General features: G+C 34.3%; 3 protein-coding genes across 3 annotated transcripts; all 3 read left to right on the top strand.

Moving 5' to 3' along the window:
* Positions 1–2,313: 2,313 nt before the first annotated feature.
* LOC18585903 (receptor kinase-like protein Xa21) lies at positions 2,314–6,073 on the top strand. The gene is made up of 3 exons (XM_088810622.1): positions 2,314–2,464; positions 2,624–5,246; positions 5,471–6,073. Exons 2-3 carry the CDS (start codon positions 2,741–2,743, stop codon positions 5,866–5,868), a joined length of 2,904 nt encoding a protein of 967 aa, XP_088666748.1. The 5' UTR covers positions 2,314–2,464; positions 2,624–2,740; the 3' UTR covers positions 5,869–6,073.
* Positions 6,074–16,337: 10,264 nt separating this feature from the next.
* LOC148760226 (uncharacterized) lies at positions 16,338–17,627 on the top strand. The gene has a single exon (XM_088810628.1). The coding sequence runs from the start codon at positions 16,834–16,836 to the stop codon at positions 17,479–17,481; it is 648 nt and encodes a 215-aa protein (XP_088666754.1). The 5' UTR covers positions 16,338–16,833; the 3' UTR covers positions 17,482–17,627.
* A 1,028-nt stretch (positions 17,628–18,655) lies between these two features.
* LOC148760225 (putative LRR receptor-like serine/threonine-protein kinase At3g47570) lies at positions 18,656–20,643 on the top strand. The gene is made up of 2 exons (XM_088810627.1): positions 18,656–19,493; positions 20,053–20,643. The coding sequence occupies exons 1-2, from the start codon at positions 18,788–18,790 to the stop codon at positions 20,448–20,450; spliced, it is 1,104 nt and encodes a 367-aa protein (XP_088666753.1). The 5' UTR covers positions 18,656–18,787; the 3' UTR covers positions 20,451–20,643.
* The last annotated feature ends 655 nt before the right edge of the window (positions 20,644–21,298 follow it).

Raw genomic sequence — 21,298 nt, 5'->3', positions numbered from 1 at the left:
ATCCTTGTGTTTTGACACGTATCATCAACAAAAATTCCATATCATCAATCCTTGTTGCGTTCGGTCAATACACTTTCATTAAATTTCATGCATGTAGCAAACGGCACTAGATATATTATTCGTTACGTTTCTGTTAAAATAGAAGAGCACAATTGAAAAAAAAATAAAAAAAAATAAGTTTCAATTGAATATAAAATAAAAAAGAAAAAAATTAATTAAATATGATCAAAATATAAAAATGCATATTATAATTCAAGAATTGTTTTTATTATTTTGGGGTAAGTCTTATAGTATCATTCATAGATTAGAAGCTGTCACAACTTAATTTAACAGTAATAATTAGTACCATAAAACTTTAGTAGTTTCCCATTTCGTCATGGAAGTCTTCTCCCTACAGCTAGAGCCAACATGTCCTTCTGCCGAAGACAAGTTTTTCTAGACTAGGTATGAAAGTGATCAATGTTAAACTACTGGCACTAAAAGCAATCAAGATTCATGTAATTATAAAATTTTATTAATTCTTGGTAGCGTAGTTCCTGTTCTTGGTCAAAAGAGAAGACAAAGTTCTGTTTCTAATCTGTGGGGGAAAGTTTTCTTGTAATGAAGACCCGTCCCCTTTGGGTGAAGACTTTCACAGTCAATGTTATTTCTTTCCTACGTTCAATTACTTAGATGTGAACCTCCCATGAATGGTATTTCCAGCAGGGGCGAGCTAGTAGTCTTCAGCTATAGTGATTAGGCCTATAGCCTACCAATTCTGAAGCCTTTTTTGGCTGGGGTAAGAGAATTGGCAGGACATGGACACAAACCTGCTTGCTGCTCAATTCACTTCCTCTCCCAAGCTAATGTTCTTCAAAGAAAATGGGTAAATCATGCTTAGGAAACACATGCATCGTTGAGATTTAACTTGCTTATTTGCTTTGTTATTTCACTCAGCTTATTGGTACCAGGATCCCTGAAATTTGCATATGTTTACTTTACCAAAGTCGCATGCCTGCCCTGTCCTAGACAGCAATAAACAAGGAAGTCTCGCTCTTTAGTCATTATTGTACATATATTACATGAACTACTGGTTAGCTCTATTAAGCAGGCTTACTTGATCCTCTGATGCAAGAAAATTTTCTTGTAAGGAAACTCCTACAGCAGCCCTCAGCTACAAAATTTCATATAGCAACATCATAGACTAACATTTGCTCCTTCGATACCAACTTAATTGGAAGGATACAGAGAAAATATTTACTTAGTACACAAACTTTTACAGAAACCAGTTTCCAAATAACCTTATCAGATACTCCTTTCGTCATTTTATATTCAGATATTTATTTAATTTTGTTAAATGAATTGGCTTATCAAAACATTCTGTAGAATCATAGCCTTGATTACAGCTATAGGATTCTTGTGTTGGAGATGATTACGGGGAGGAGACCAGCAGATGATATGTTTCATGGTGGCTTAAGGCTTCATAATTTCTGTCAAAGGACACTGCCAGAACAGTTGAAGGACATTCTCCATTTTCGATTGCTTGAAGAAATTGGTGAAAAAAGGAGGAGACTGAGAAGTTGACGGAACATAGAAGGGCAGATAAGGGAATGCTTGGTCTCCTTCACTAATGTCGGAGCTGCGTTCTCGGCAGAAGCACCTGTGAAAGAACGGGGATCAAAGATAATGCTACCACAGAACCGCATGCAACTAAGGCAAGGTTGCTTCGGAAATAGAGGGAACAGAAGATAGGCAGAAGCAGCAGCAAGCCTATGTTGGCATGTATTCAGATCATCTAGACTAGGATTATTTTTCAGGAATTTCAAAAGAATTGGCTTCAGAAATTGAAAAAGATACATTTCTGACTAGTGGTGCTTGGTTTTCCTTTACCATCCCCTCTAGAGTCAAGAGACCTTTACAATTATCTGCCAATTATGCAAATATCAACTAGAGTTAGCATCGAAAATTTCAACTTATTCACTTCACCATCCCAATTTTCTGATAATTCAATTATCTTTGAGAAGGCTAAAGGTCCTGGATTCAACAATTTATTACATCAAGTTAGTATATGTGTTACCGGCTTGATCAAAGTAACTTTTCTCTTGGCCGATTCAACAATTCAAGAACTCTTTTATTATTTTAGTGTAACCCTTACAGTAACATTCATTATTTTATTTGGGTGTGGCCACGTGCTGCCTTTGTATTTGGGTGTCAGTGTTACGGGCAGCCCACAACGTCAGAGGTGCGGCGGCTCGGTGTCATGTTGCACTGTCTTTATTTTATTTTTTTTCTTGCTGTCAGTGCTAAAATGGCGTTGCCACAAAAATGAAGAAGTCGTCTTCCTCATTATTCTGTTCCATTCTTGGATTTTCTTTGAAACTTTCCAACTCTCATTGATGGAATTTCCAGCAAGGGCAAACGAGTAGTCTTCAGCTATAATGATTAGGCCTATAGCCAACCAATTCTGAAACCTTTTTTGGCAGTGGTAAGAGAATTGGGAGGACATGGAAAGTTAAATCTGCTTGTTCCTCAATTCAATTCCTCTCCCCAGCTAATTTTCTTCAAAGAAAATGGGTAAATCATGCTTAGGAAACATATGCATCCTTGAGATTAACTTGCTTGTTGGCTTCGTCATTATACTCAGATTATTGGTGCCAAGATCCCTGAAATTTGCATCGGCCATGGGGAACGAAACTGACAGAATAGCTTTGCTTTCTATAAAGGATCAGCTTGTCAGTGCTTATCCAGGAGCTCTGGATTCATGGAATGCTTCTCTCCACTTCTGTTTGTGGCAAGGTGTTACATGTGGTCATCGCTACCAAAGGGTCACTGGTCTGGACTTGGATGGTTTAAAACTAACTGGGTCCTTATTCCTTCGATTGGCAATTTGACCTTCCTCAGAGGACTCAATATGTCTGATAATAGATTGCAAGGTAATGTACCAAAGGAAGTTGGCTACCTAAGGCGGCTGCGTGTTTTTGAGCTGTTCCAGAATAATCTCCATGGAAGAATCCCTGTAGAGCTTGCCAATTGCTTAAACCTCACAAGAATTGATTTAACGTATAATAACCTGACTGGTAAAGTTCCTTTCCAGTTGGGTCATTTACCGAAACTCAATATCCTCTACTTGGGTGCCAATAAATTGGTTGGGGGTATTCCATCTTCTTTAGGAAACATTTCATCATTGTGGAAGCTCTCGCTTGCTCATAATCATCTGGAGGGAAATATCCCTGATGCTCTGGGCAGGGCCGTAAACTTGAGAATTCTTCTTCTCGGTGCCAACAGCCTGGCTGGTACTGTTCCTCTGTCAGTTCACAATCTTTCTTCCTTGGAAATGTTTGACTTGGCTATCAACAATTTCTCAGGGAGTCTTGCAGCTGTAATAGGTATTTCTTTTCCAAATCTTCGAGTCTTTAGTATTGGATTTAATCAATTAATTGGAACTATTCCAAGGTCAATATCTAATATGTCTAATCTGGAGACATTGGATCTTACTTACAATAGTTTCAGCGGATCTGTTCCTAAAGATTTGGGAAACCTCAAGAATCTTGAATGGTTTCACATAGGCGACAACTACTATGGAAATGGGAAGGCAGGGGACTTTGATTTTCTTTCCTCTTTGAGCAATTGTAGCCTATTACAATTTTTGAATATACAGAGTAATCGATTAGGTGGCTTATTGCCACCATCCATAGGCAACTTATCAATCCAGTTCAGCATACTTTATATAGGATGGAACTCGATCTCTGGAAATATTCCGGATGAAATTGGTAATCTTATGGGCCTAAATCTTCTAGATATGAGGAGAACTGCCCTAACGGGTTCCCTTCCAACTTCTATTGGGAAGCTTCAAAATCTTGAAAGATTGCTCATCGGTTGGAATAATTTTTTTGATGAAATCCCATCCTTTATTGGCAACCTTTCTCGTTTGTTTGATCTTCTTTTATATAGTAATAATTTTGAAGGAAGAATTCCACTTGTCCTTAGAAATCGCAAAAATATGCAAAATTTGGATATTACTGAAAATAAACTTAGCCGTAGTATACCAGATCAACTGTTTGGTGCTCTTACAAATTTGATTGTGGTTAACATGTCTTACAATTCATTGACCGGTCCCCTTCCATCAGATTTTGGTAATCTAAAGAACTTGGTAGAATTATATGTTTATGAAATTAAATTGTCTGGTGAAATTCCAAAGACACTTGGTGAGTGCTCTGAATTAGCGGTACTTGATATGGCAGGAAACTTCTTCCAAGGTAGCATTCTCTTGTCTTTTGGCTCTTTGAGAGCTCTTGAATTTTTAAATCTTTCTCACAATAATCTATCAGGTACCATACCACATGAACTAGAAAAACTTCCATTTTTAAGCAGTTTGAACCTTTCTTTCAATCACTTCGAGGGTGAAGTTCCGAAAAGAGGGGTTTTCAATAAATCTAATGGATTTTCAATTGTGGGAAACAAAAATCTCTGTGGAGGGATACCTGAAATAAAGCTCCTAAAATGCATAAATCCGAAGCCAAGGGAAAAACAAAATGCTCTATCGACCAAAGCCATCATTATTTTGATCCTTGGCATTCTAGTTGCCTCTATTTTGGTCGTGTTTCTTTTCATTTGTTGTTGCAGAAAAAGGTCTGGAAAGAACTTTGTCCCTGCCGCTTTGTTAGGTGATAGCTACTTGCGAGTATCCTACAAAGAGCTTCTGCAAGCAACTGGTGGTTTTTCATCTTCCAACTTGATTGGTGTGGGAAGTTTTGGCTCTGTGTATAAAGGAGTTCTTCATCGGCAAGAAAAACCTGTTGCAGTGAAGGTACTAAACCTTCAAAACCGTGGCGCTGCAAAGAGCTCCACGGTTGAATGCAAGGCTTTAAGGAAAGTTCGACACCGGAATCTTCTCAAAATTATAACTTCCTGCTCAAGCATTGATTACCAAGGCAATGATTTCAAGGCTTTAGTTTTCGAATTCATCCCTAAGGGTAGTTTGGACAGTTGGCTTCATGAGCAACATGAGTCAAGGTATTTGAACTTTGTTCAAAGGTTAGACATAGCCATAGATGTAGCCAACGCAATAGATTACCTTCATCATAATTGTGAGGTGGTAATTGTCCACTGTGATCTAAAGCCTTCCAATGTTCTTCTTGATGATGACATGGTTGCACATGTCACCGATTTTGGATTGGCTAAGCTCTTGTCTACAGACACAGACACTATGGGTAATGATCGAGCAAGTTCCTCAACGATGAAAGGAACAATTGGTTATGTTCCCTCAGGTAAAATTTTATAAATCTCTCTTCTGTTGAAATTATAACTGTAATTTAACGAAATCTTATTGATTTAATTTATAATATGTAACATTGCTATTTTCATGTTAACAACTATTAAACTTCTTATTAAACATATAAGTTGCACAATCTCAAGTCTCAACTCTTAATTAGATCTAAAAACAAATGGTTGGCATTAAAAGAAGCATTGACTTTATAACAAATTGTTGCAGAATATGGAATGGGTGGGGCTGTGTCTCCAGAAGGTGACATATACAGCTATGGGATTCTGCTCTTGGAGATGATCACCGGAAGGAGGCCAACGGATGGTATGTTTCATGGCGGCTTAAACCTTCACAATTTCTGTAACATGGCACTACCTGAACGGTTGAAGGAGATTCTCGATTCTCGCTTGCTCGAACAAATTTGTGAAAACAATGAGAGATCCAGAAGTCAGCCGAACATGGAAGGAAAGATGTTGGAGAGTTTGGTTTCTTTCACTAAAGTAGGAGTTGCATGCTCTGCAGGAGCATCTGGTGAAAGAATGGGAATCAAAGATGCTATCACAGAACTACTTGCAACCAAGGCAAGGTTGCTTCGGACTGGGATCCATAGAAGGGACAGGAGATAGGCAGCGGCCACTGGTGAATCAGAATAAACTTTTACTGCTTGTTTTGTATCAATAATTCATATTTGAACTTTGTTTTGCATGTCTTAAAATCGTTTAAACTAGGAGTGTCTGTAAAAATTTAAATTTCTACAAAATCTTGTTTTCAATTTGTATTTTCTGGCTTCCATGATAGATAAAAGGTATGTATAAAACTTTGAATCTTGTTTAACACCTCGAAAATTTCTTAAAGAGTCAAATTAAATTGGTAAAAAAGAACCAGCACTAGTTATACTAAAACCATGACTCTGGATAATGTCTCCTCTCCTCTTAATTTTCTTCATCAAAGAGTTGTATATATGAAAGAACTCGGTCAAGACTTAACGAGGTCCTGCTTTCCATATTGTTCCATAGCTCAACTTGATTAAAACAAAAAAAAGAAACTGCAACTCCCTTGACAAACTCTGCATAAAGTTATTATTGGTAGTAAATAAGTTCATTTTAGCATTTCATAAGAAATACAGAACTTAGAAATTTGAAACATTTTTATTAGAAGTGAAAGGGATTAAACCCTTTTATTTTTTATTAGATGTGACCTATCACATCATAATAAATTCGTTATCATTAGTTTTTAGTGTGTTTAGTAAGCACATCACGATAAATTTTATGTACATGTAAAGTTATCACTGCATATAAAATTCATTACTCTCGAATTTCAAAATAAGTATTCAATTAGATGAAATAAAAGAATAGGATTGACCCATTGGATTGTAAATAAAAAAAAAACTTGATTAAGTAGGACAAACGTATAAAACTTTGTTGAATTTTTAAGGTTTTATATATTTTTTTTCAATTATAGTTATTTTGTCAAAAGCCAAACCACGTGTATGTCATTAGCTTCCCAATAAGTGTACTGGGAGGGAGAACCGGTGTGGAAACGCGGCCCATCTCTACCACTATTCCTTGTCCTATAATTTTCTCTTTCCTGTTGAAAGCTATTGTGGCCTCCATTGTTAATATACAGAAGCTTTATTGCTCCACTTGTTCTTCATTTTTTATGCTCTATTTCGTCTGAAAGTATTTAGTTTTATTTTTGAATATTTCAACAAAATTTAATTGTAAAAAAGCTTATAATTCAGAAACTTTTTTATTAATTTAGTGAATCTCTTATAGTAACATTTACGCATCAGAAGCTATGAAAATTTAATTTAATAGTAATAATTTAGTACTATAAAACTTGCAATGTGGTTTCCTTTAGAGTCATGGAAGTCTTCTCCCCGTAGCTGGAGCCAACATGTCCTTCAACCAAAGACAAGTTTTTTCGGATCACCGTCTCAGACGGGATCTCTTAAGTCAACTATTGAATTAGTCGTACTAAAAGCGATCTGGATTCATGTAATTATAAAATTTCATTAATTCTTGGAAGTGTTGTTCCTTATTCTTGGTCTGAAAAGTCAAAAACAAAAGAGAAGACAAATTTCAGTTTCTAAACAAAAGGAAATACTTGATTTTAAAGATGTCCTCAAGTTGCCAAACTTTCCACATTGCTTGCCAGCATAACCAATATGCATTGATTCCGAGCCTAAAAAGGGTGACAAAAGCCCCATCAAAGAGTTTCCTCTTAGGACAAATTTTGTCAATATTACTCCATAACATCAGCTCTGTGTGCTCTCATGCTTTATAAAACAAAAAGGGACGGGGGGTTGATAGGGTTGATAGAGAAGACAAATTAGTATGTTTCTTACCGGCTTGATTAAAGTAACTTTTTCTCTTTGTTAATTTACCTTCGAATATCATAGATAGGATTGTGGAGAAATTTCCCTCCTGGCTTTGATTTATTAAGTATAATGAATACAATTTCATAATTAAATTCTTATAATTTTATGGTTTTCAATTAAATTCTTTCTTATTTGTGTTAAGTTGAGCATCTATTCTTTTATTTTACCTAATTGAACTTTTATCTTGTAAAGAAAATATAACAAATGTTATTTTCAACAACTGCCTTATGTGTACATGAAATTTGACAAGATGTGCTGATTAAGCATAATAAGAATTGAGGATGTGACTTATCACATCACAAGAAATTCCCTATCATTAATTCTTACCGAGTTTAGTTAGAACGTCACGTTACATTTCATATATATGTGAAGTTATCACTGCATGTAAAGTTTATTACACTTGGGTTACTAAATAAGTATTCAATTATATAAAATAAAATAATAGGGATTGATCAATTGGAATGTAAATAAAAAAAAACTTAATTAAGTAGGATAAAAATATTAAACTTTGTTGAATTTATAAGGTTTTTATATTTCTTTTTCAATTACAGTTATTTTGTCAAAAGCCAGGCCCATCTCTACCACTACTGCTTGTCCTATTATTTTCTCTTTCCTGTTGAAAACTATTGTGACCTCCATTATTAATATACAGAAGCTTTGTTGCTCCACTTGGTCTGCTTTTTTTATGCTCGATTTCCTCTGAATTATTTAGTTTTATTTTTGAATATTTCAACAAAATTTAATTGTAAAAAAACTTATAATTCAGAAACTTTTTATTATTTTAGCGTATCTCTTGTAGCAACATTTATGCATCAGAAGCTAATGAAAATTTAATTTTAATACTAATAATTTAATACTATATAACTGGCAATGTAGTTTCCGTTTTAGTAATGGAAGTCTTCTCCCTGCAGCTGGAGCCAACATGTCCTTCAGCCAAAGACAAGTTTTTCTGGACCACCGTCTTAGATGGGATATCTTAAGTGAACTATATTTCCTTATTCTTGGTCTGAAAAGTCAAAAACAGAAGAGAAGACAAGGTTCAGTTTCGTAGTGGTTTCTTGTGGCGAAGACCTGTCCTTTTTGGGAGAAGACTTACACAGTCAATGTTATTCTTTCCAACGTTCTGATCTTCCATGTGGACCTCTCTTTGATGGAATTTCCAGCTGGGGCAAACGAGTAGGCTTCAGCTATAATGATTAGGCCTTTAGCCAACCAATTCTGAAGCCTTTTTTGGCAGTGGTAAGCGAACTAGGAGGACATGGACAATTAAATCTGCTTGTTGCTCAATTCAATTCCTCTCCCCAGCTAATTTCAACTTATTCAATTCTGGATCCCAATTTTCTCATAATTCAATTATATTTGAGATGATCGAAGGTCCTGGATTCAGCAAATTTATATTACATCAAATTAGTATATTTCTTACCCGCTTGATTAAAGTAACTTTTTCTTTTTGTTAATTTACTTTGGAAAATTATGGATAGGATTGTGGAGAAATTTCCCTGCTAGCTTCGATTTATTAAGTATAATCAATACAATTTTGTAATAAATTCTTATATTTTTATGGTTTTCAATTAAATTCTTTTTTATTTGTGTTAAGTTGAGCGTATGTTCTTTTATTTTACCTAATTGAACTTTTATCTTGTAAAGAAAATATAACAATTGTTATTTCCAACAATTACTTTATGTATACATGAAATTTGACAAGACGTGATGATTAACTTCAATTACTAAATAAGTATTTAATTAGATAAAATAAAATAATAGGGATTGATCAATTGGATTGTAAATAAATAAATAACTTAATTAAGTATGATAAAAATATAAAACTTTGTTGGATTTTTAAGGTTTTTACATTTCTTTTTCAGTTACAGTTATTTTGTCAAAAGCCAGGCCACATGCATGTCACCGGCTTCCCACTAAGTGCATTGGAAGGGAGAAAAGGTATGAAACATGGCTCATCTCTACCACTACTGCTTGTCCTATTATTTCTCTTTCCTGTTGAAAACTATTGTGACCTCCATTATTAATATACAGAAGCTTTATTGCTTTATTATACTTTTTTTAAAATGATTTGGCTTATTAGAACATTTTATATCCTCACATATTTATAGCATTTAAAACTAGCTCAACAACTTCAAGCCTAAATCATGTGACCCTCAAAAGTTAAGTTCAAATTGCTTGTAGTGATTGATTTATATCTTTATAGGTTTTTAACAATCACATTAACATTTGGCATGGAATGAGATATCAGACAATATCCCGTCTCTCCGTACTCTTAAGTTGGAAAAATTGTTTGAAAAGTTCCCAATTCCGTTCTCTGGCTTTGTGATAGCATGCATGTGTTAAAACTGTTAACGGTTTTTGTAATTCCATTAAAACTTTTATGTAATAAAGATGCAAAATCTCAAGTCTCAACTCTTAATTAGAGCTAAAAATGAATAGTTGGCATTAAAATAAGTATTGAGTTTATAATAAATCGTTGCAGAATATAGCATGGGCTGTGTCTCCAGAAGGTGATATCTACAGCTATGGGATTCTGATCTTGGAGATGATCACCTGAAGGAGACCAACGGATGGTATGTTTCATGGCGGCTTAAGCCTTCACATTTTCTGTAAGATGGCACTGCCTGAACGGTTGAAGGAGATTCTTGATTTCGCTTGCTCGAACAAATTAGTGAAAACAACGAGAGATTAAGAAGTGAGCGGAACATGGAAGGAGACATGTTGGAGAGTTTGGTTTCTTTCACCAAAATAGGAGTTGCATGCTCTGCAGAAACGCCTGGTGAAAGAATGAGAATCAAAGATGCTTTCACAGAAATACTTGCAACCAAGGCAAGGTTGCTTCGGACTGGGATCCACGAGGGGACAGGAGATAGGCAGCAGCCATTGGTGAATCAGAATAAACTTTTACTCCTTTTTTTATCAATAATTCATATTTGAACTTTGTTTTGCATGTCTCAGGATCGTTTAAATTAGGATTGTCTGCAGAAATTTATATTTCTGCAAAATCTTATATTCAATCTGTATTTTCTATCTTCCTTGATGGATCAAAGATGTGTATAAAACTTTGAAATCTTGTTTAACGCCTTGAAAATTTCTTAAGGAGTAAAATTAAATTAGGTTTGTCTCCTCTCCTGTTAATTTTCTTCTTCACTTTGGTTGTAGATATGAAAGAACTTGGTCAAGACATAAGGACATCCCTACTTTCCGTATTTTTTCTATAGCTTAACTTGATTAAAAATGGAAAAAGAAAAACAGCTGCGAACTCCCTTGACAAACTCTGCATAAAGTTATTATTGGTTTGAAACATTTTTATTTCTTTCTGAGAGTAAAATTCATTTTCTAAAAAAAAAGTTACATGCCACTATTAGGGCGATCAGACCAATGCTACTGCATGGAATTAAAAGTGTTTGGACGAAAGTAATACTAGTTTGGATAAATAATATATATACTTCATATACTCACATGTGAAAATTTCAACTTATTCACTTCACGGTATCAATTTTCTGATAACTCAATTATATTTGAGATGTTCAAAGGTCCTGGATTCAGCAGTTATATTACATCAAATTAGTATATATCTTACTGGCTTGATTTAAGTGACTTTTCTCTTTGTCAATTTACTTTGGAAACTTATAGATAGGATTGTGGAGAAATTTCTATGCTGGCTTTGATCGATTAAGTATAATCTATACATTTTCATAATTAAATTCTTACATTGTTATGGTTTTCAATTAAATTTTTTTTATTTGTGTCAAGTTGAGCATCTATTCTTTTTTTTTATTATTTAATTGAACTCTTATTGTAATACCCCTCACAAAGTATTTACTATAAAACATTTAAATTTATTAAGCTATAGTTTTATAAACATAATAAGTAGATATTATTTTAGTATTTTATTTATTTATAATTATAACCTTGGGTGCCTTAATAATTAGGAAATAAAAAAAGGGTCTCTAAGTAAATGAAGAAGTATAATTAAAGTCAATTTTATTTATCACGTTTAAGTTAGTGGGATTAAGGGTCAGTTTATTTATCACATTTAAATTAGTGGGATATGTTAGTTTACAAGTTTTAAAAGACCAAACAATAGCTCACTTCAGTTATTTCCTCAAACTCAAACGATAGGCAGTCAGAAGAGTTTAGCACCAAGGAAGAAGCAAGACAAAGAAAAGGGAAAAGTATTGAAGGAATTGTTGATTAAGGTATGTTGGTATTGTATTTTCATAGTTTGGGCACAAAAACCCTAAATTATTTGTATTCCCTTACCTTTTTATTCAAATCCAATACTTTTTCGATGACTTTCCAGTAACATGATAGGTACCAATGGAAAGGTCTTGAAAAGATCTTTCCAATGGTTTTTGTAGCATCTCATTTGGCCTTATGGTTAGGAAGATACAAATTTTTGAAGTTAATTTGAAACCTGGATTTCAACAGTTTTGACAGCTCGATTTTGGGTCACCGGAACTCCATATTTCGGTAACATTTTTGGTCGTTCTTTTAGGGCTTTTGTAGTATGAAATGAGAGGTTTTATTTGGCGTCAATGGTTCGGCTCGAGGCTTCCTATGTTAAGAGAATTAAAGCCTCAAAATACGCTCGTTGATACTGGAAACTCAGAAATCTTGGTATTTCTATGATAATTTCTTTAATTTTTGGCTTTCGGAACTTAGGAATTTTGTGTTCTTTTTAATCGAAAAAATTTTGGTCTTGTAGTATGATATGAATACTTCAAATTGGTGTTGATTTCATCACTGGAAATAATTCGGGTTAAAAGTTATGAGAGCTTGAAGTAAGTCAAATTGCCATCCAGATTTTGAAAATTTCAAAAAACAGAAAATTCCTTTTTAATTTGTTTAAAAATTTGATTTTAATTAATATGTGATAAATTCTATTGTAAACTTCATAAATATTGGATATGTGATTTCTACTGTATTTTTATGTCAAGAAGTATGTATCTTTATATTTTATAAATTTATTTCTTAAATTAGTAGATTTTATTAAAATATCAAAAATTTATGAAAAATTATAAACATGATTTTTACAAGTGAAATTAGTGTTATTTCTCTATTTGAAATTAAAATCCTTACTGATTTTATGATTTAAGTTTAATTCTCAACCTTATTGAAAATTTTGTTTAATTCAAAAATATATATAATAATAAAATATTACCTTATTAACAAAAAATGTTCCTAAATTGTAATAGAAGTCGCTGCACACCCTAAGTGCTTAGGATGGTTAACGGAAAGTCACCTTGTAGGATTTGTTTGCAAATTTAGTTCTGATTTTTGTATGTATGTGTTTCTCGAAATATTAGGCTACTAGGAGGATTCTCTACTTTGCTACTTGAAACTGAAATTAACAACATCAGGTAAGTGACTAATATCCCTTCGGTGTTTTCACACCCTAAAAATTAGCCTTAATCTGAATTTGTACATGAGATATAATATTTTGTCCTATAATTTATTAAAATTGGATTGAACATGCAAAATGTATATGTATATGAGTTTATATATTAGATTTAGAATGTCGCTTATGCAAAACATGATATCTGATTTCGAAATTTATATATGACTTTGTATAATGTTTGCATATATGTTTTCGTGAATATAAACATAAATATTTAGTCTGAAACGAATATGCTTTTGAGGTGTATGAGATATGCTTGAGAAATTTAATATACTGTTTTATGAACTTTGGGTAATCTAAAAATATATATTTCTATTTTGTCTCCTAGTATTGCTATGCTTTGACCCTGCCAATGGGGGTTAAATGTTGGCCATGTCGACATGTATTCTGTGATTAGAGATCGATCTCCCAATCGCACCATCGGTTATAGAATATTGGTATTTGTGATATCTGTTCAGAGCAGCCAATGGTTGCTTTTGATATGCTTATGACCCGTGCCACCAGGGTTAATTGTGATTCTATTTCTGACCTATGCCACAGAGGTTCAGTGTGATCGTAGCATATTACAAGAGACTATTAAGATTTAAAGTATTTGTTAATTATGTTTGTTCAGCTATCTGAAAGTGAAAATTTTGAAGTATATGATTTTGAATAAGATTACCCAATATTTTGTCTTGGCATGTATAAATGATATTTTGGCCTAATGTTTTAAGCATGCTTAATCCGACTGAAGGGATGTTAGTTACTTACTGAGTAGTTGGACTCACTCCTTTCAAATTTTTTTTCAGATTGTGATTTGGTCAACCACGTGAAAATTTCGGGGAGTGATGTTTAATCTAGTAGCATTAAAATTGTTTAGGATCTATTTAAATATTATGAACATCGAACTATCTCAATTAGTATTCAGACTTTTATCTTGACATAGTAGCTTTATGATTTTGAAGATTTAATTCTGAATATTGTCAAATTATAATCTTTGGAATTTCTATCGACAGATTTAGTTTTATAAATCATTATATTCTTCAGGTACATCAATCTCTTTTAGTAATTGGTATAAGATATACGTTTTAGAGCCTTGTATGTTTGTGGGATTATCTTACAGGTATGCAGTGTTTGTCATGTCTTGAGTTTGGGGCGTGACACTTATCTTGTGAAGAAAATATAACAAATGTTATATCCATTAACTGACTTTTGTATACATGAAGTTTGACGAAACGTGTTGATTAAGCATAATAAGAATTGATGATGTGACCCATCACATTACAAGAAATTCCCTATCATAGTTTTTGATGTGTTTAGTCAACATGTCATGTTAAATTTCATGTATATGTGAATCTATCACTACATATAAAGTTTATTACACTTCTGTTACGATATAAGTATTCAATTGGATAAAATGAAAGAATAAGGATTGATCAATTGAATTGAGAATAAAAAAATTAATTAAGTGCAATAAAAATATAAAATTTTGTTGAATTTTTAAGGTTTTAATATTTCTTCTTCAATTACAGTTATTTGGTCAAAAGCGAAAACCATGTGTCATTGGCTTCCCACTAAGTGTACTGGGAGGGAGAAACGGTATGAAACGTGGCCCATCTCTACCATTACTTCTTGTCCTATAATTTTCTCTTTCCTTTTTTTTTTTTTTTTAAAAGATGAGTTTTATTGCAGATAAGCTGTAATGCCATGAGGAGTCTCAAATATGAAGACTCCTGTCAGCATAACACTATCTTGAAAAGAGCCTGTTCTGTACAATTACATAAGTAGCAGCTGCTCATAGAGCACTTGGCAGTATCTCAACACACAAAATCTCACAGACACGCAGTGTTCTGAAAATAAAAACCCCTACACAAAAATCAAAAACTAGCAAAACTCAAGCAGAGTGAAAAACGAAGAGAAACGTCTATGGCCCTGACCAATACATTTCCTATTCGAACAGAAGAAATATTCGAGTCAGAACCCCCACGAGTCTACCAAGATAGGCAAAACAGAGGTCACGCCACGGAGCCACCAATAACAAATTTTCTCTTTCCTGTTGAAAACTATCATGACCTCCATTGTTAATATGCAGAAGCTTTGTTGCTCTACTTGTTCTCCTTCTTTTATGTTCGATTTCGTCTGAAAGTATTTAGTTTTATTTTTGAATATTTCAACAAAATTTAATTGCAAAAAAGTGTATAATTCAGAAATTTTTTAATTATTTTGGCTAATCTCTTATAGTAACATTTATGCATCAGAAATTTAATAGTAATAATTAAAAATTGCAATGTAATATTCGGAAACTTTTTTATTAATTATTTAATTTAATACAATGTAGTTTCCTTTTCAGTCATGGAAGTCTTGCCCCAGCAGCTGGAGCTCACATGTCCTTCAGCCAAGGACAAGTTTTTCTGGATCACCGTCTTAGACGGGATCTCTTATGTCAACTATAGACTAGCTATGAAAGTTATCAGTGATGAAATAGTCGTACTAAAAGCGGTCTAGAGTCAAGTAATTATAAAATTTCATTAATTCTTGGACGTGTAGGTCCTTATTCTTCGTCTGAAAAGTCAAACAAAAGACAAGACAAAGTTCAGTTTCGTATGTATATGGTGGAGCGTTTTCTTGTAGCGAAGACCTGTCCTTTTTGGGTGAAGACTCACACAGTCAATGTTATAATTTCCAACGTTCTGATTTTCCATGACCATCTGGACCTCTCATGCATGAAATTTCCAGCTGGGACAAGCGAGTAGTTTTCAGCTATACTGCGTTAACCAATTCTGAATCCTATTCTTGGCTGTGCTAAGAGAATTGGTAGGACATGGACGGTTAAACCTGCTTGTTGCTCAATTCAATTCCTCTACCCTGATAATTTTCTTCAAAAAAAAAAAAGGGTAAATCAAGCTTAGGAAAGATACGCATCCTTGAGATTTGTTAAAAAACAAAGAATTCTGGAAATCTGATAAACACAAGAACAGGGGAGATAGCTAATTTGGAGAGAAATTTGTTGAGCACAGAAAACCAGTGCACAGCTGCAGCTCGCTTTTCATTGAAAACAAGAATGGTATTTCTAGGTGGTTACACGAGAGAGAAAATAAGGACTCAGCATATCAGGCATGAACACCTAGCTATACAAAACCGCAGAGAGAATATAAGGCAAACAGATCTGTGCTTTGATTCTCAAAACAGCTCACACAGCCTACTGGGTATAATAAGTAAAAAGACACAGTATTCAAAAAAATTACTGGTAAACCAAGTAGAAGGTAACTGGTCAAACATATAAAGAAAAAAACGACTAGAACAAAAAAAACTTAAACCGACATAAGCTATTCTTCTATCTGCAGCTATGAATTTTCCTGTAACCTTCAGCCTTTGAATCAGCTTGGCAGCAAGATGAAGCCATGTTTCAACACACCTCCTTGGTATTCAGCTTGCTGACCCCAAACAGATCTCTTAGATAAGTAAATTTCTCCTTATTCAAACTTTTGGTAAATATATCAGCTACCTGTTCAGATGTGCCACAATACAAAACTGAGATTTCTTCTTCCTTAACAGCTTCTCTGATAAAATGAAACGTAACCTTTATGTGCTTTGTCCTGCCATGATGCACTGGATTTTTAGCAATGGATGTCGCTGATTGATTATCAATCATCAAAGGTGTTCCTGACTTCTGTTTGAACCCCAAAGCTCCCAGTACTTTTCTAATCTAGATAACCTGATTTGCAGCTGTGCACTGGTTTTCTGTGCTCAACAAATTTCTCTCCAAATTAGCTATTTCCCCTGTTCTTGTGTTCATCAGATTTCCAGAATTCTTTGTTTTTTAACATGATTAACTTGCTTGTTTGCTTTGTTATTATACTCGGCTTATTGGTACCAGGATCCCTGAAATTTGCATTGGCCTTGGGGAATGAAACTGACAGAATAGCTTTGCTTTCTATAAAGGATCAGCTTGTTGGTGCTTATCCTGGAGCTTTCGGTTCATGGAATGCTTCTCTCCACTTTTGTGAGTGGAAAAGTATTACATGTGGTCGTCGCCACCAGAGGGTTACTGCTTTGGACTTGGATGGTTTGAAACTAGCTGGTCCCTTATCTCCTTCGATTGGTAATTTAACGTTCCTCAAAAGACTTAATCTGTCTGATAATAGGTTGCAAGGTAACATACCCAAGGAAGTTGGCTACCTAAGACGGTTGCTTGTTTTTGAGCTGTTTGAAAACAATCTCCATGGAAGAATCCCTGTAGAGCTTGCCAATTGCTCAAACCTCCTAATAATTGATTTATCGAATAATAACCTCACTGGTGAAGTTCCTTTCCAGTTGGGTGATTTGCCGACACTCATCGTACTTTCCTTGGGTACCAACAATTTGGTTGGGGATATTCCATCTTCTTTAGGAAATCTTTCATCATTGTGGAGGCTCTCACTTTCTTATAATCATTTGGAGGAAATATCCCTGATGCTTTGGGCAGGGCCTTAAACTTGAGAAAACTTTTTCTTACTGACAACAACCTGGCTGGTACTCTTCCTCTCTCAGTTTGCAATCTTTCTTCCTTGGAAGAGATTAGCTTGGGTATGAACAATTTCTCAGGGAGTCTTGCAGCTATAATAGGCCATCCTTTTCCAAATCTTCGACACTTCGGTATTGGAAGAAATCAATTAATTGGAACTATTCCAAGGTCAATATCTAATATGTCTAATCTTGAGATATTTGACATAGTTTTGAATGGTATCGGCGGATCTGTTCCTAACGATTTGGGAAAGCTCAGGAATCTTCAGCAGTTCTTGATTGGCGGTAACTACTTTGGAAATGGGAAGATAGGTGATCTGGATTTTCTTTCTTCTTTGAGCAATTGTAGCCTATTACAATTTTTGGATCTAGAAAAGAATCGATTAAGTGGCTTGTTGCCAGAATCCATAGGCAATTTATCAATCCATCTCAACATGTTTTTTATTGGATTTAATCAAATCTCCGGAAATATTCCTGAAGGGATTGGCAATCTTGTTAGCCTAACTCTTCTAGATATGGCGAGAAATGCCCTCACAGGCACCCTTCCAACTTCTATTGGGAAGCTTCAAAATCTTGAAAGATTGCGTCTCGGTTGGAATAATTTTTTAGGTGAAATCCCATCCTTCATTGGAAATCTTTCTCGTTTGTTTGATCTTTTTTTATATGGTAACAACTTTGAAGGAAAAATTCCACTTACCCTTAAAAATTGCAAAAATATGCAAATCCTGATTCTTTCTGAAAATAAACTTAACGGTGGTATACCAGATCAACTATTTGGTGCTTTTACAGGCTTGATTCTAGTTAACATGTCTTACAACTCATTGACTGGTCCGCTTCCATCAGATTTTGGTAATCTAAATAACCTGGTAGGATTATTTCTTTATGAAAATAAATTGTCTGGTGAAATTCCGAAGACACTTGGTGAGTGTCCCGGATTAATGTACCTTGATATTGCAGGAAACTTGTTTCAAGGTAGCATTCCCTCGTCTTTTGGCTCTTTGAAATCTCTTGAAACTTTAAATCTTTCTCGCAATAATCTGTCAGGTACCATACCACATGAACTTGAAGAACTTCCATATTTAAGCAGTTTGAGCCTTCCTTTTAATCACTTGGAAGGGGAGGTTCCGAAAAGAGGGGTTTTCAATAAATCTGATGGATTTTCAATTGTGGGAAACAAAAATCTTTGTGGAGGGATACCTGAAATAAAGCTCCAAAGTGCATCAATCAGGAGCCAAGGAAAAAGGGGAATTCTCCATCGACCAAAGCCATCATTGTTATGATCCTTGGCATTCTAATTGCTTCTATTTTGGTCGTGCTTGTTTTCGTACATTGTTGCAAACAAAGGTCTGGAAAGAAGCTTATCCCTGTAGCTTTGTTAGGTGATAGCTACTTGCGGGTATCCTACAAAGAGCTTCTGCAAGCAACTGGTGGTTTTGCATCTTCCAACTTGATTGGTGTGGGAAGTTTTGGCTCTGTGTATAAAGGAGTTCTCCATCAGCAAAAAAAACCTGTTGCAGTGAAGGTACTGAACCTTCAAAACTGTAGGGCTGCAAAGAGCTTTACCGTTGAATGTAAGGCTTTGAAGAAAGTTCGACATCGAAATCTTCTGAAAATTATAACTTCCTGCTCAACCATTGATTACCAAGGCAATGATTTCAAGGCTTTAGTTCTCGAATTCATTCCTAATGGGAGTTTGGATAGTTGGCTTCATGAGCAACATGAGTCAAGGCATTTGAACTTTGTTCAAAGGTTAGACATAGCCATAGATGTAGCCAATGCAATAGATTACCTTCATCACTATTGCCAGGAGGTAATTGTCCACCGTGATCTAAAGCCTACTAATGTTCTTCTTGATGATGACATGGTTGCACATGTCAGTGATTTTGGATTGGCTAAGTTCTTGTCTAGTGGCACAGATAAAATGGGAAATGATCAAACAGATTCCTCGATGATGAAAGGAACAATTGGTTACATTCCCCCAGGTATAATTTTATATCTTCTTTTGTCTTTCTTAATTTTGTTTATGTGCTGTTTCTTTTTTAATCCTCAAAAAAAAAAAAATTTTTTTATAAAATCATAGTCTTGATAACCCAACATATTTATAACATTTAATATGTAATGGTTTGGGTTTAAGCATTATTTGTTCAGCAACTTCAAACTTAAATTATCAGGTTTAAATTCAAATTGTTAGTAGTGATTGACTTAAATTCTGATATATAACCATCGCATTTGTATACAGCATGAATTTGGGTATCGCACCATTGCTTATTCATTCTTCAAGTTGCAAACTTCATCAATGCCAGATACAGAGGATACCCTGTCTCCCCACTCTTAAGTTGGGAAAATTGTTTGCGAAAGTTCCCAATTCCTCTCTCTGCTTTATGTTAGCATGCATGTGTTAAAACTGTTAAAGTTTTTTGTAAAGTCATTACAACTTTTAGGTAATAGAGATGCAAAATCTCAAGTCTCAACTCTTAATTAGAGCTAAAAACAGATGGTTGGCATTAACAGAAGTATTGACTTTATAACAAATTGTTGCAGAATATGGCATGGGTGGGGCTGTGTCTCCAGAAGGTGATATATACAGCTATGGGATTCTGCTCTTGGAGATGATCACCGGAAGGAGGCCAACGGATGGTATGTTTCACGGCGGCTTAAACCTTCACAATTTCTGTAACATGGCACTACCTCAGCAGTTGAAGGAGATTCTCGATTTTCGCTTGCTCGAACAAATTTGTGAAAACAATGAGAGATCAAGAAGTCAACCGAACGTGGAAGGAGAGACGTTGGAGAGTTTGGTTTCTTTCACTAAAATAGGAGTTGCATGCTCTGCAGAAGCACCTGGTGAAAGAATGGGAATCAAAGATGCTATTACAGAACTACTTGCAACCAAGGCAAGGTTGCTTCGGACTGGGATCCATAGAGGGGACAGGAGATAGGCAGCAGACATTGGTGAATCAGAATAAACTTTTACTCCATGTTTTGTATCAATAATTCGTACTTGAACTTTGTTTTAACAAAATCGTTTAAGCTAGGTTTGTCTGTAAAAATTTAAATTTCTACAAAATCTTGTTTTCAATTGTATTTTCTGGCTTCCTTGATAGATCAAAGATATGTATAAAACTTTGAAATCTTGTTTAACACCTCGAAAATTTCTTAAAGAGTAAAATTAAATTGGTAAAAAAGAACCAGCAGTAGTTATACTAAAACAATGACTCTGGATAACGTCTCCTTTCCTCTTAATTTTCTTCCTCAGAGTTGTATATATGAAAGAACTCGGTCAAGACTTAACGAGGTCCTGCTTTCCATATTGTTCCATAGCTCAACTTGATTAAAGCAAAAAAAAAAAAAAGAAAACTGCAAACTCCCTTGACAAACTCTGCATAAAGTTATTATTGGTAGTAAATAAGTTCATTTTAGCATTTCATAAGAAATAAAGAACTTAGAAATTTGAAACATTTTTATTAAAAGTGAAAGGAGATTAAACCCTTTTATTTTTTATTAGATGTGACCCATCACATCACAATAAATTCCTTATCATTAGTTTTTAGTGTGTTTAGTAAGCACATCACGATAAATTTTATATACATGTGAAGTTATCACTGCATATAAAATTTATTACTCTTCGATTTCAAAATAAGTATCCAATTAGATAAAATAAAAGAATAGGATTGGCCCATTGGATTGTAAATAAAAAAAAAATTTGACTAAGTATGATAAAAATATAAAACTGTTGAATTTTTAAGGTTTTATAGTTTTTTTTCAATTACAGTTATTTTGTCAAAAG

This window comes from Theobroma cacao, chromosome 10 (assembly GCF_053813885.1).
Source record: "Theobroma cacao isolate CCN51 chromosome 10, ASM5381388v1, whole genome shotgun sequence".
Lineage (NCBI taxonomy): Eukaryota > Viridiplantae > Streptophyta > Magnoliopsida > Malvales > Malvaceae > Theobroma > Theobroma cacao.
The sequence above is the reverse complement of the archived record's forward strand: the minus strand, read 5'-3'. Positions and strand labels throughout refer to the sequence as shown.

Excerpts from the sequence above, each read along its gene's own strand:
- LOC148760226 (XM_088810628.1), top strand. The coding sequence starts at position 16,834 with ATGATTAACTTGCTTGTTTGCTTTGTTATTATACTCGGCTTATTGGTA.
- LOC148760225 (XM_088810627.1), top strand. The coding sequence starts at position 18,788 with ATGATCCTTGGCATTCTAATTGCTTCTATTTTGGTCGTGCTTGTTTTC. Across the intron at positions 19,494-20,052 it reads AATTGGTTACATTCCCCCAG|AATATGGCATGGGTGGGGCT; the intron begins GTATAATTTTAT and ends AAATTGTTGCAG.
- LOC18585903 (XM_088810622.1), top strand. The coding sequence starts at position 2,741 with ATGGAATGCTTCTCTCCACTTCTGTTTGTGGCAAGGTGTTACATGTGG. Across the intron at positions 5,247-5,470 it reads AATTGGTTATGTTCCCTCAG|AATATGGAATGGGTGGGGCT; the intron begins GTAAAATTTTAT and ends AAATTGTTGCAG.